Source organism: Oncorhynchus mykiss, chromosome 11 (assembly GCF_013265735.2).
Source record: "Oncorhynchus mykiss isolate Arlee chromosome 11, USDA_OmykA_1.1, whole genome shotgun sequence".
NCBI classification, from domain to species: Eukaryota; Metazoa; Chordata; class Actinopteri; order Salmoniformes; family Salmonidae; genus Oncorhynchus; species Oncorhynchus mykiss.
Genome location: NC_048575.1, coordinates 3,820,461 through 3,835,462, shown reverse-complemented (window position 1 = coordinate 3,835,462; position 15,002 = coordinate 3,820,461). Strand labels below are relative to the sequence as shown.

Genomic DNA, 15,002 nt, shown 5'->3' with positions numbered 1-15,002 from the left:
TACACACACAGCAGAAATAAATAACAGATAGCCTTCATACCAGATATACACACAGCAGAAATAACAGCACACACACACACACACACACTGCCTCGTGTCAGCATCCAATATGTGTCTCTGTGTGTGTGTGTGTGTGTGTGTGTGTGTGTGTGTGTGTGTGTGTGTGTGTGTATATCTCTGGTGGGTAGTGTGTGTGTGTGTGTGTGTGTGTGTGTGTGTGTGTGTGTGTGTGTGTGTGTGTGTGTGTGTGTGCTCATTCAGAGGTGAAATATGGAAGCTATGAACGCTTTGATCTTACAATTTACAGACCACATTCTAGAATACCACACAAACGGAATGTTTATAACATGAGTGTGTTCTGTTTAGAAGGTAAATCAAATCAAATCATCAAATCAAATCAAATTTTATTTGTCACATACACATGGTTAGCAGATGTTAATGCGAGTGTAGCGAAATGCTTGTGCTTCTAGTTCCGACAATGCAGTAATAACAAGTAATCTAACTAACAATTCCAAAACTACTGTCTTGTACACAGTGTAAGGGGATAAAGAATATGTACATAAGGATATATGAATGAGTGATGGTACAGAGCAGCATAGGCAAGATACAGTAGATGGTATCGGGTACAGTATGTACAAAGAGATGAGTATGTAAACAAAGTGGCATAGTATAGTATAAAGTGGCTAGTGATACATGTATTACATAAGGATACCGTCGATGATATAGAGTACAGTATATACGTATGCATATGAGATGAATAATGTAGGGTAAGTAACATTTATATAAGGTAGCATTGTTTAAAGTGGCTAGTGATATATTTACATCATTTCCCATCAATTCCCATTATTAAAGTGGCTGGAGTTGAGTCAGTGTCAGTGTGTTGGCAGCAGCCACTCAGTGTTAGTGGTGGCTGTTTAACAGTCTGATGGCCTTGAGATAGAAGCTGTTTTTCAGTCTCTCGGTCCCAGCTTTGATGCACCTGTACTGACCTCGCCTTCTGGATGATAGCGGGGTGAACAGGCAGTGGCTCGGGTGGTTGATGTCCTTGATGATCTTTATGGCCTTCCTGTGACATCGGGTGGTGTAGGTGTCCTGGAGGGCAGGTAGTTTGCCCCCGGTGATGCGTTGTGCAGACCTCACTACCCTCTGGAGAGCCTTACGGTTGAGGGCGGTGCAGTTGCCATACCAGGCGGTGATACAGCCCGCCAGGATGCTCTCGATTGTGCATCTGTAGAAGTTTGTGAGTGCTTTTGGTGACAAGCCGAATTTCTTCAGCCTCCTGAGGTTGAAGAGGCGCTGCTGCGCCTTCTTCACGATGCTGTCTGTGTGAGTGGACCAATTCAGTTTGTCTGTGATGTGTATGCCGAGGAACTTAAAACTTGCTACCCTCTCCACTACTGTTCCATCGATGTGGATAGGGGGGTGTTCCCTCTGCTGTTTCCTGAAGTCCACAATCATCTCCTTAGTTTTGTTGACGTTGAGTGTGAGGTTGTTTTCCTGACACCACACTCCGAGGGCCCTCACCTCCTCCCTGTAGGCCGTCTCATCGTTGTTGGTAATCAAGCCTACCACTGTTGTGTCGTCCGCAAACTTGATGATTGAGTTGGAGGCGTGCGTGGCCACGCAGTCGTGGGTGAACAGGGAGTACAGGAGAGGGCTCAGAACGCAACCTTGTGGGGCCCCAGTGTTGAGGATCAGCGGGGAGGAGATGTTGTTGCCTACCCTCACCACCTGGGGGCGGCCCGTCAGGAAGTCCAGTACCCAGTTGCACAGGGCGGGGTCGAGACCCAGGGTCTCGAGCTTGATGACGAGCTTGGAGGGTACTATGGTGTTGAATGCCGAGCTGTAGTCGATGAACAGCATTCTCACATAGGTATTCCTCTTGTCCAGATGGGTTAGGGCAGTGTGCAGTGTGGTTGAGATTGCATCGTCTGTGGACCTATTTGGGCGGTAAGCAAATTGGAGTGGGTCTAGGGTGTCAGGTAGGGTGGAGGTGATATGGTCCTTGACTAGTCTCTCAAAGCACTTCATGATGACGGATGTGAGTGCTACGGGGCGGTAGTCATTTAGCTCAGTTACCTTAGCTTTCTTGGGAACAGGAACAATGGTGGCCCTCTTGAAGCATGTGGGAACAGCAGACTGGTATAGGGATTGATTGAATATGTCCGTAAACACACCGGCCAGCTGGTCTGCGCATGCTCTGAGGGCGCGGCTGGGGATGCCATCTGGGCCTGCAGCCTTGCGAGGGTTAACACGTTTAAATGTCTTACTCACCTCGGCTGCAGTGAAGGAGAGACCGCATGTTTTCGTTGCAGGCCGTGTCAGTGGCACTGTATTGTCCTCAAAGCGGGCAAAAAAGTTATTTAGTCTGCCTGGGAGCAAGACATCCTGGTCCGTGACTGGGCTGGGTTTCTTCCTGTAGTCCGTGATTGACTGTAGACCCTGCCACATGCCTCTTGTGTCTGAGCCGTTGAATTGAGATTCTACTTTGTCTCTGTACTGGCGCTTAGCTTGTTTGATAGCCTTGCGGAGGGAATAGCTGCACTGTTTGTATTCGGTCATGTTACCAGACACCTTGCCCTGATTAAAAGCAGTGGTTCGCGCTTTCAGTTTCACACGAATGCTGCCATCAATCCACGGTTTCTGGTTAGGGAATGTTTTAATCGTTGCTATGGGAACGACATCTTCAACGCACGTTCTAATGAACTCGCACACCGAATCAGCGTATTCGTCAATGTTGTTATCTGACGCAATACGAAACATCTCCCAGTCCACGTGATGGAAGCAGTCTTGGAGTGTGGAGTCAGCTTGGTCGGACCAGCGTTGGACAGACCTCAGCGTGGGAGCCTCTTGTTTTAGTTTCTGTCTGTAGGCAGGGATCAACAAAATGGAGTCGTGGTCAGCTTTTCCGAAAGGGGGGCGGGGCAGGGCCTTATATGCGTCGCGGAAGTTAGAGTAACAATGGTCCAAGGTCTTTCCTCCCCTGGTTGCGCAATCGATATGCTGATAAAATTTGGGGAGTCTTGTTTTCAGATTAGCCTTGTTAAAATCCCCAGCTACAATGAATGCAGCCTCCGGATAAATTGTTTCCAGTTTGCAGAGAGTTAAATAAAGTTCGTTCAGAGCCATCGATGTGTCTGCTTGGGGGGGGATATATACGGCTGTGATTATAATCGAAGAGAATTCTCTTGGTAGATAATGCGGTCTACATTTGATTGTGAGGAATTCTAAATCAGGTGAACAGAAGGATTTGAGTTCCTGTATGTTTCTTTCATCGCACCATGTCACGTTAGTCATAAGGCATACGCCCCCGCCCCTCTTTTTACCAGAAAGATGTTTTTTCCTGTCTGCGCGATGCGTGGAGAAACCTGTTGGCTGATTGAGTGTGTTCTGTTTAGAAGGTAAATGTGATTGAGTGGTATGAAGTTAGAACACCTGGCATTCTGACTAGAACACATCAGGTTTTACAAGTTCTAAATGTTAAAAAGAGACAAGTGCATGTTTTAGGAAATCTAAAAGAAGCACACTAAAACACTGTGGCCGGAAACATATACCTTACAGAACGTAAATGTACAATCTGCCTAACGTAGACATCTGATATAATCTCCCTTACGAACTGTCAATAATATGAAGCATCCACTCAATGAGACATACAGTCTGTCATCTCAGTTACAATCTAATTTTGTTTTACTATCCTTGAGGGGATCAAAAAATGTATTCCCATTCAAAATCCTGTTTTCCCTAAACACGAACCCTAACCCTAACCTTAAACATAACCTTCATCCTAACCTTAAACCTAACCTTAACCCTAACCTTAAACATAACCTTAAACATAACCTTAAACATAACCTGAAACCTAACATTAACCCTAAACAAGAACCCTAACCCTAACCCTAATCTTAAACATAACCTTAAACATAACATTAACCCTAAACCTAACCTTCATCCTAACCCTAAACACGAACCCTAACCCTAACCTTAAACATAACCTTAAACATAACCTGAAACCTAACATTAACCCTAAACAAGAACCCTAACCCTAACACTAATCTTAAACATAACCTTAAACATAACATTAACCCTAAACCTAACCTTCATCCTAACCTTAAACCTAACCGTAACCCTAATCTTAAACATAACCTGAAACCTAACATTAACCCTAAACACGAACCCTAACCCTAACCCTAACCCCAATCTTAAACATAACCTTAAACATAACATTAACCCTAAACCTAACCTTCATTCTAACCTTAAACCTAACCGTAATCCTAGCTTTAAACATAACCTTAAACATAACATTAACCCTAAACACGAACCCTAACCCTAACCCTAATCTTAAACATAACCTTAAACATAACATTAACCCTAAACCTAACCTTTATTCTAACCTTAAACCTAACCGTAATCCTAGCCTTAAACATAACCTTAAACATAACCTTAACCTTAACCCTAACCTTAAACGAACCCTAACCCTAACCTGAAACCTAACATTAACCCTAAACCTAACCAGAAACCTAACATTAACCCTAAACCTAACTTTAACCCCAACCCCTAATTTTCCCTGCCTGAATTTTCCTTGTAAAACCAAACACAAACACACACACACACTCCCACACCCACACCCACACACACACCCACTCTCTCTAAGCAGAACCTGATGTGTGTGTTGGGGCTTGGCCGGGTCTCAGTGCTCTCTCAGGTTACACACAGGAAGGCTGAGAGAGCTAAGAACAATAACAAAGTGTTTTGTCTGGAGCCCAGAGCAGGTTGGGATCTGGTGTGTCTAATGTTACTGAGGAACACCAGCACATTGTGATGCATTAAGACGGAGCTCCACATTCACTTCCGGGTTTAAAAAAAAAAAAAAAACATTTAAATTCAATCACTTTTGACAGCATTCCTTTAGATTTGAACTGAACCTTCCATACATGTTTGTGGTCAGAGCCTACCACGCCACATCCAAAATCATCATAATTAAATGATATCAATCTCAACCGTTCATCTTTTCCACTGATGTGGGGAGAAGTGGGGAGAACAAGAATTTGATACACTGCCGATTTTGCAGGTTTTCCTACTTACAAAGCATGTAGAGGTCTGTCATTTTTTTTATCATAGGTACACTTCAACTGAGAGAAGGAATCTAAAACAAAAATCCAGAAAATCACATTGTATGATTTTTAAGTAATTAATTTGCATTTTATTGCATGATATAAGTATTTGATCACCTACCAACCAGTAAGAATTCTGGCTCTCAGACACCTGTTAGTTTTTCTTTAAGAAACCCTCCTGTTCTCCACTCATTACCTGTATTAACTGCACCTGTTTGAACTCGTTACCTGTATAAAAGACACCTGTCCACACACTCAATCAAACGGACTCCAACCTCTCCACAATGGCCAAGACCAGAGAGCTGTGTAAGGACATCAGGGATAAAACTGTAGACCTGCACAAGGCTGGGATGGGATACAGGACAATAGGCAAGCAGCTTGGTGAGAAGGCAACAACTGTTGGCGCAATTATTAGAAAATAGAAGAAGTTCAAGATGATGGTCAATCACCCTCGGTCTGGGGCTCCATGCAAGATCTCACCTCGTGGGGTCATCAATGATCATGAGGAAGGTGAGGGATCAGCCCAGAACTACACTGCAGGACCTGGTCAATGACCTGAAGAGAGCTGGGACCACAGTCTCAAAGAAAACCATTAGTAACACACTACGCCGTCATGGATTAAAATCCTGCAGCGCACCCAAGGTCCCCCTACTCAAGCCAGCGCATGTCCGACGTCTGAAGTTTGCCAATGACCATCTGGATGATCCAGAGGAGGAATGGGAGAAGGTCATGTGGTCTGATGAGACAAAAATAGAGCTTTTTGGTCTAAACTCCACTCGCCGTGTTTGGAGGAAGAAGAAGGATGAGTACAACCCCAAGAACACCATCCCAACTGTGAACCATCGAGGTGGAAACATCATTCTTTGGGGATGCTTTTCTGCAAAGGGGACAGGACGACTGCACCGTATTGAGGGGAGGATGGATGGGGCCATGTATCGCGAGATCTTGGCCAGCAACCTCCTTCCCTCAGTAAGAGCATTGAAGCTGGGTTGTGGCTGGGTCTTCCAGCATGACAACGACCCGAAACACACAGCCAGGGCAACTAAGGAGTGGCTCCGTAAGAAGCATCTCAAGGTCCTGGAGTGGCCTAGCCAGTCTCCAGACCTGAACCCAATAGAAAATCTTTGGAGGGAGCTGAAAGTCAGTAGCGACAGCCCCGAAACCTGAAGGATCTGGAGAAGGTCTGTATGGAGGAGTGGGACAAAATCCCTGCTGCAGTGTGTGCAAACCTGGTCAAGAACTACAGGAAACGTATGAACTCTGTAACTGCAAACAAAGGTTTCTGTACCAAATATCAAGTTATGCTTTTCTGATGTATCAAATACTTATGTCATGCAATACAATGCAAATTAATTACTTAATTACTTAAAAATCATACAATGTGATTTTCTGGATTTTTGTTTTAGATTCCGTCTCTCACAGTTGAAGTGTGTCTATGATAAAAATTACAGACCTCTACATGCTTTGTAAGTTGGAAAACCTGCAAAATCGGCAGTGTATCAACTACTTGTTCTCCCCACTGTAGATGTCTCATGGTGGGGGGGGTCATCTTTTACAGTGATGAAGACATAGATGTCTCATGTTGGGTGGAGGGGGGGGTCATATTTTACAGTGATGAAGACATAGATGTCTCATGGTGGGGTGGGGGGTCATCTTTCACAGTGATGAAGACATAGATGTCTCATGTTGGGGTGGGGGGTCATCTTTGAGCACCTCCCTCTCCTCAATGTGTTGTCATTCAGGGTCCAACAAGTCACTTTCTGACCACTTCTACAAAAGGAAACATGTATGGAAGGTTCAGTTCAAATCAAAAGGGATCCAGTCAGTCAGCCAGTCAGCCAGTCAGCGAGCCAGCCAGTCAGTCAGTCGGCCAGCCAGCCAGTCAGCCATCCAGCCAGCCATCCAGTCAGCGAGCCAGCCAGTCAGCCAGCCAGTCGGCCAGTCAGCCAGTCAGCCAGCCAGTCAGTCAGCCAGCCAGTCAGTCAGTCAGCCAGCCAGTCAGCCATCCATCCAGCCAGCCAGTCAGCCAGCCAGCCATCCAGTCAGCCAGCCAGCCAGTCAGTCAGCCAGTCAGCCAGCCGGCCAGTCAGCCATCCAGTGATTGAAATCATATGTAAGTAGCCTTCCAGAAGCAGGCGTGTGGGGTGGTAGACAGCATGTGGAGTTAAACTGTAGAATGAACAGCCTCTGTTGCACTGCTATCTGGGATTAGGGCTGTGGTATGCAGGGCAGATCTGGAGGCCTAGATTAAGGCACAGGCACACACACACACACACACACACACACACACACACACACACACACACACACACACACACACACACGAGAATGAAAACATAGACATACACACACGGTACAGGGTATAAGGACCAGGCCTTCAGCCCTCTACTTTCCATGTGTCAGTCTACTACTATATCAGAGTGTGTCTGCTTAGGTTTAGGTGTGTGTGTGTGTGTGTGTGTGTGTGTGTGTGTGTGTGTGTGTGTGTGTGTGTGTGCGTGTGTGTGCGTGCGTGCACTAGAAGCATACTGCATGCCTACCTGGAAGCCTTGTATTTGAGCCAGGTACTCTAGTTGCTGTGAGGGCTGGACAGAGCTCTTCCCCTTCAGTCCTATGTTCTCCCCAGACCTCCCCTCTCCTGACCCGTTCATCAACAGCTCCCTCGCCATGGCTGCCGTGGCAACTGCGGGGGGGCTGTAAAACAGAAACTGATTAACAGGTAGAAAACGATCTTAGAAACGCAGTGAACAATAATAAACATCAAACGTTAAACATCTCGTTCAGACACAAAGATATTACACATTCTGCCAGTGGGGAACTAACCCAGCTCAGTTCTCCTCCTATCTGGTAGACATGGGGAACTAACCCAGCTCAGTTCTCCTCCTATCTGGTAGACATGGTGAACTAACCCAGCTCAGTTCTCCTCCTATCTGGTAGACATGGGGAACTAACCCAGCTCAGTTCTCCTCCTATCTGGTAGACATGGGAACTAACCCAGCTCAGTTCTCCTCCTATCTGGTAGACATGGTGAACTAACCCAGCTCAGTTCTCCTCCTATCTGGTAGACATGGGAACTAACCCAGCTCAGTTCTCCTCCTATCTGGTAGACATGGTGAACTAACCCAGCTCAGTTCTCCTCCTATCTGGTAGACATGGTGAACTAACCCAGCTCAGTTCTCCTCCTATCTGGTAGACATGGTGAACTAACCCAGCTCAGTTCTCCTCCTATCTGGTAGACATGGTGAACTAACCCAGCTCAGTTCTCCTCCTATCTGGTAGACATGGTGAACTAACCCAGCTCAGTTCTCCTCCTATCTGGTAGACATGGTGAACTAACCCAGCTCAGTTCTCCTCCTATCTGGTAGACATGGGAACTAACCCAGCTCAGTTCTCCTCCTATCTGGTAGACATGGTGAACTAACCCAGCTCAGTTCTCCTCCTATCTGGTAGACATGGGAACTAACCCAGCTCAGTTCTCCTCCTATCTGGTAGACATGGTGAACTAACCCAGCTCAGTTCTCCTCCTATCTGGTAGACATGGTGAACTAACCCAGCTCAGTTCTCCTCCTATCTGGTAGACATGGTGAACTAACCCAGCTCAGTTCTCCTCCTATCTGGTAGACATGGTGAACTAACCCAGCTCAGTTCTCCTCCTATCTGGTAGACATGGTGAACTAACCCAGCTCAGTTCTCCTCCTATCTGGTAGACATGGTGAACTAACCCAGCTCAGTTCTCCTCCTATCTGGTAGACATGGTGAACTAACCCAGCTCAGTTCTCCTCCTATCTGGTAGACATGGGAACTAACCCAGCTCAGTTCTCCTCCTATCTGGTAGACATGGGAACTAACCCCAGCTCAGTTCTCCTCCTATCTGGTAGACATGGTGAACTAACCCCAGCTCAGTTCTCCTCCTATGTGGTAGACATGGGAACTAACCCAGCTCAGTTCTCCTCCTATCTGGTAGACATGGTGAACTAACCCAGCTCAGTTCTCCTCTATCTCTTTAGGTATCTGGTAGACATGGTGAACTAACCATGCTCAGTTCTCCTCTAGATATTTAGGTATCTGGTAGACATGGGAACTAACCCCAGCTCAGTTCTCCGATAGCTCTTTAGGTATCTGGTAGACATGGTGAACTAACCATGCTCAGTCCTCCTCTAGATGTTTAGGTATCTGGTAGACATGGTGAACTAACCCAGCTCAGTTCTCCTCTAGATGTTTAGGTATCTGGTAGACATGGTGAACTAACCCCAGCTCAGTTCTCCTCTAGATGTTTAGGTATCTGGTAGACATGGTGAACTAACCCCAGCTCAGTTCTCCTCTAGATGTTTAGGTATCTGGTAGATATGGTGAACTAACCCCAGCTCAGTTCTCCTCTAGATGTTTAGGTATCTGGTAGACATGGTGAACTAACCCCAGCTCAGTTCTCCTCTAGATGTTTAGGTATCTGGTAGATATGGTGAACTAACCCCAGCTCAGTTCTCCTCTAGATGTTTAGGTATCTGGTAGACATGGTGAACTAACCCCAGCTCAGTTCTCCTCTAGATGTTTAGGTATCTGGTAGATATGGTGAACTAACCCCAGCTCAGTTCTCCTCTAGATCTTTAGGTATCTGGTAGACATGGTGAACTAACCATGCTAAGTTCTCCTCTAGATGTTTAGGTATCTGTTAGACATGGTGAACTAACCCAGCTCAGTTCTCCTCTAGATGTTTAGGTATCTGGTAGATATGGTGAACTAACCCAGCTCAGTTCTCCTCTAGATGTTTAGGTATCTGGTAGATATGGGAACTAACCCAGCTCAGTTCTCCTCTAGATGTTTAGGTATCTGGTAGATATGGGAACTAACCCAGCTCAGTTCTCCTCTAGATGTTTAGGTATCTGGTAGATATGGGAACTAACCATGCTCAGTTCTCCTCTAGATATTTAGGTATCTGGTAGATATGGGAACTAACCATGCTCAGTTCTCCTCTAGATATTTAGGTATCTGGTAGATATGGGAACTAACCCAGCTCAGTTCTCCTCTAGATATTTAGGTATCTGGTAGATATGGGAACTAACCCAGCTCAGTTCTCCTCTAGATGTTTAGGTATCTGGTAGATATGGGAACTAACCATGCTCAGTTCTCCTCTAGATATTTAGGTATCTGGTAGATATGGGAACTAACCATGCTCAGTTCTCCTCTAGATATTTAGGTATCTGGTAGATATGGGAACTAACCATGCTCAGTTCTCCTCTAGATATTTAGGTATCTGGTAGATATGGGAACTAACCCAGCTCAGTTCTCCTCTAGATATTTAGGTATCTGGTAGACATGGTGAACTAACCCAGCTCAGTTCTCCTCCTATCTGGTAGACATGGTGAACTAACCCAGCTCAGTTCTCCTCCTATCTGGTAGACATGGTGAACTAACCCAGCTCAGTTCTCCTCCTATCTGGTAGACATGGTGAACTAACCCAGCTCAGTTCTCCTCCTATCTGGTAGACATGGTGAACTAACCCAGCTCAGTTCTCCTCCTATCTGGTAGACATGGTGAACTAACCCAGCTCAGTTCTCCTCCTATCTGGTAGACATGGTGAACTAACCCCAGCTCAGTTCTCCTCCTATCTGGTAGACATGGGAACTAACCCAGCTCAGTTCTCCTCCTATCTGGTAGACATGGTGAACTAACCCAGCTCAGTTCTCCTCCTATCTGGTAGACATGGTGAACTAACCCAGCTCAGTTTTCCTCCTATCTGGTAGACATGGGAACTAACCCAGCTCAGTTCTCCTCCTATCTGGTAGACATGGGAACTAACCCAGCTCAGTTCTCCTCCTATCTGGTAGACATGGGAACTAACCCCAGCTCAGTTCTCCTCCTATCTGGTAGACATGGGAACTAACCCAGCTCAGTTCTCCTCCTATCTGGTAGACATGGGAACTAACCCCAGCTCAGTTCTCCTCCTATCTGGTAGACATGGTGAACTAACCCAGCTCAGTTCTCCTCTATCTCTTTAGGTATCTGGTAGACATGGTGAACTAACCATGCTCAGTTCTCCTCTAGATATTTAGGTATCTGGTAGACATGGGAACTAACCCCAGCTCAGTTCTCCGATAGCTCTTTAGGTATCTGGTAGACATGGTGAACTAACCATGCTCAGTCCTCCTCTAGATGTTTAGGTATCTGGTAGACATGGTGAACTAACCCAGCTCAGTTCTCCTCTAGATGTTTAGGTATCTGGTAGACATGGTGAACTAACCCCAGCTCAGTTCTCCTCTAGATGTTTAGGTATCTGGTAGACATGGTGAACTAACCCCAGCTCAGTTCTCCTCTAGATGTTTAGGTATCTGGTAGATATGGTGAACTAACCCCAGCTCAGTTCTCCTCTAGATGTTTAGGTATCTGGTAGACATGGTGAACTAACCCCAGCTCAGTTCTCCTCTAGATGTTTAGGTATCTGGTAGATATGGTGAACTAACCCCAGCTCAGTTCTCCTCTAGATGTTTAGGTATCTGGTAGACATGGTGAACTAACCCCAGCTCAGTTCTCCTCTAGATGTTTAGGTATCTGGTAGATATGGTGAACTAACCCCAGCTCAGTTCTCCTCTAGATCTTTAGGTATCTGGTAGACATGGTGAACTAACCATGCTAAGTTCTCCTCTAGATGTTTAGGTATCTGTTAGACATGGTGAACTAACCCAGCTCAGTTCTCCTCTAGATGTTTAGGTATCTGGTAGATATGGTGAACTAACCCAGCTCAGTTCTCCTCTAGATGTTTAGGTATCTGGTAGATATGGGAACTAACCCAGCTCAGTTCTCCTCTAGATGTTTAGGTATCTGGTAGATATGGGAACTAACCCAGCTCAGTTCTCCTCTAGATATTTAGGTATCTGGTAGATATGGTGAACTAACCCAGCTCAGTTCTCCTCTAGATATTTAGGTATCTGGTAGACATGGTGAACTAACCCCAGCTCAGTTCTCCTCCTATCTGGTAGACATGGGAACTAACCCAGCTCAGTTCTCCTCCTATCTGGTAGACATGGTGAACTAACCCAGCTCAGTTCTCCTCCTATCTGGTAGACATGGTGAACTAACCCAGCTCAGTTCTCCTCCTATCTGGTAGACATGGTGAACTAACCCAGCTCAGTTCTCCTCCTATCTGGTAGACATGGTGAACTAACCCAGCTCAGTTATCCTCCTATCTGGTAGACATGGTGAACTAACCCAGCTCAGTTCTCCTCCTATCTGGTAGACATGGTGAACTAACCCCAGCTCAGTTCTCCTCCTATCTGGTAGACATGGGAACTAACCCAGCTCAGTTCTCCTCCTATCTGGTAGACATGGTGAACTAACCCAGCTCAGTTCTCCTCCTATCTGGTAGACATGGTGAACTAACCCAGCTCAGTTTTCCTCCTATCTGGTAGACATGGGAACTAACCCAGCTCAGTTCTCCTCCTATCTGGTAGACATGGGAACTAACCCAGCTCAGTTCTCCTCCTATCTGGTAGACATGGGAACTAACCCCAGCTCAGTTCTCCTCCTATCTGGTAGACATGGGAACTAACCCAGCTCAGTTCTCCTCCTATCTGGTAGACATGGGAACTAACCCCAGCTCAGTTCTCCTCCTATCTGGTAGACATGGTGAACTAACCCCAGCTCAGTTCTCCTCTAGATGTTTAGGTATCTGGTAGATATGATGAACTAACCCCAGCTCAGTTCTCCTCTAGATCTTTAGGTATCTGGTAGACATGGTGAACTAACCATGCTAAGTTCTCCTCTAGATGTTTAGGTATCTGTTAGACATGGTGAACTAACCCAGCTCAGTTCTCCTCTAGATGTTTAGGTATCTGGTAGATATGGTGAACTAACCCAGCTCAGTTCTCCTCTAGATGTTTAGGTATCTGGTAGATATGGGAACTAACCCAGCTCAGTTCTCCTCTAGATGTTTAGGTATCTGGTAGATATGGGAACTAACCCAGCTCAGTTCTCCTCTAGATATTTAGGTATCTGGTAGATATGGTGAACTAACCCAGCTCAGTTCTCCTCTAGATATTTAGGTATCTGGTAGACATGGTGAACTAACCCAGCTCAGTTCTCCTCCTATCTGGTAGACATGGTGAACTAACCCAGCTCAGTTCTCCTCCTATCTGGTAGACATGGTGAACTAACCCAGCTCAGTTCTCCTCCTATCTGGTAGACATGGGAACTAACCCCAGCTCAGTTCTCCTCCTATCTGGTAGACATGGTGAACTAACCCCAGCTCAGTTCTCCTCTAGATGTTTAGGTATCTGGTAGATATGGTGAACTAACCCCAGCTCAGTTCTCCTCTAGATCTTTAGGTATCTGGTAGACATGGTGAACTAACCATGCTAAGTTCTCCTCTAGATGTTTAGGTATCTGTTAGACATGGTGAACTAACCCAGCTCAGTTCTCCTCTAGATGTTTAGGTATCTGGTAGATATGGTGAACTAACCCAGCTCAGTTCTCCTCTAGATGTTTAGGTATCTGGTAGACATGGTGAACTAACCATGCTAAGTTCTCCTCTAGATGTTTAGGTATCTGTTAGACATGGTGAACTAACCCAGCTCAGTTCTCCTCTAGATGTTTAGGTATCTGGTAGATATGGTGAACTAACCCAGCTCAGTTCTCCTCTAGATGTTTAGGTATCTGGTAGATATGGGAACTAACCCAGCTCAGTTCTCCTCTAGATGTTTAGGTATCTGGTAGATATGGGAACTAACCCAGCTCAGTTCTCCTCTAGATATTTAGGTATCTGGTAGATATGGTGAACTAACCCAGCTCAGTTCTCCTCTAGATATTTAGGTATCTGGTAGACATGGTGAACTAACCCAGCTCAGTTCTCCTCTAGATGTTTAGGTATCTGGTAGATATGGTGAACTAACCCAGCTCAGTTCTCCTCTAGATGTTTAGGTATCTGGTAGATATGGGAACTAACCCAGCTCAGTTCTCCTCTAGATGTTTAGGTATCTGGTAGATATGGGAACTAACCCAGCTCAGTTCTTCTCTAGATATTTAGGTATCTGGTAGATATGGTGAACTAACCCAGCTCAGTTCTCCTCTAGATATTTAGGTATCTGGTAGACATGGTGAACTAACCCAGCTCAGTTCTCCTCCTATCTGGTAGACATGGTGAACTAACCCAGCTCAGTTCTCCTCCTATCTGGTAGACATGGTGAACTAACCCAGCTCAGTTCTCCTCCTATCTGGTAGACATGGTGAACTAACCCAGCTCAGTTCTCCTCCTATCTGGTAGACATGGTGAACTAACCCAGCTCAGTTATCCTCCTATCTGGTAGACATGGTGAACTAACCCAGCTCAGTTATCCTCCTATCTGGTAGACATGGTGAACTAACCCCAGCTCAGTTCTCCTCCTATCTGGTAGACATGGGAACTAACCCAGCTCAGTTCTCCTCCTATCTGGTAGACATGGTGAACTAACCCAGCTCAGTTCTCCTCCTATCTGGTAGACATGGTGAACTAACCCAGCTCAGTTTTCCTCCTATCTGGTAGACATGGGAACTAACCCAGCTCAGTTCTCCTCCTATCTGGTAGACATGGGAACTAACCCAGCTCAGTTCTCCTCCTATCTGGTAGACATGGGAACTAACCCCAGCTCAGTTCTCCTCCTATCTGGTAGATATGGGAACTAACCCAGCTCAGTTCTCCTCCTATCTGGTAGACATGGGAACTAACCCCAGCTCAGTTCTCCTCCTATCTGGTAGACATGGTGAACTAACCCAGCTCAGTTCTCCTCTATCTCTTTAGGTATCTGGTAGACATGGTGAACTAACCATGCTCAGTTCTCCTCTAGATATTTAGGTATCTGGTAGACATGGGAACTAACCCCAGCTCAGTTCTCCGATAGCTCTTTAGGTATCTGGTAGACATGGTGA

General features: G+C 45.8%; 1 protein-coding gene across 4 annotated transcripts in view; it reads right to left on the bottom strand.

The window, feature by feature from the left end:
* The window catches only part of stau2 (staufen double-stranded RNA binding protein 2), a 277,260-nt gene that overhangs the window by 125,671 nt on the left and 136,587 nt on the right, over positions 1–15,002 (bottom strand). For all 4 annotated transcript variants that reach the window (XR_005034534.1, XM_036934668.1, XM_036934669.1 and 1 more), the window contains exon 13: positions 7,649–7,802. Coding sequence is in view for 3 of the 4 variants with exons in the window: in XM_036934668.1 (XP_036790563.1) it covers positions 7,649–7,802 (154 nt within the window). In the remaining variant the exon portion in view is untranslated. The remainder of the gene's footprint in view (positions 1–7,648; positions 7,803–15,002) is intronic.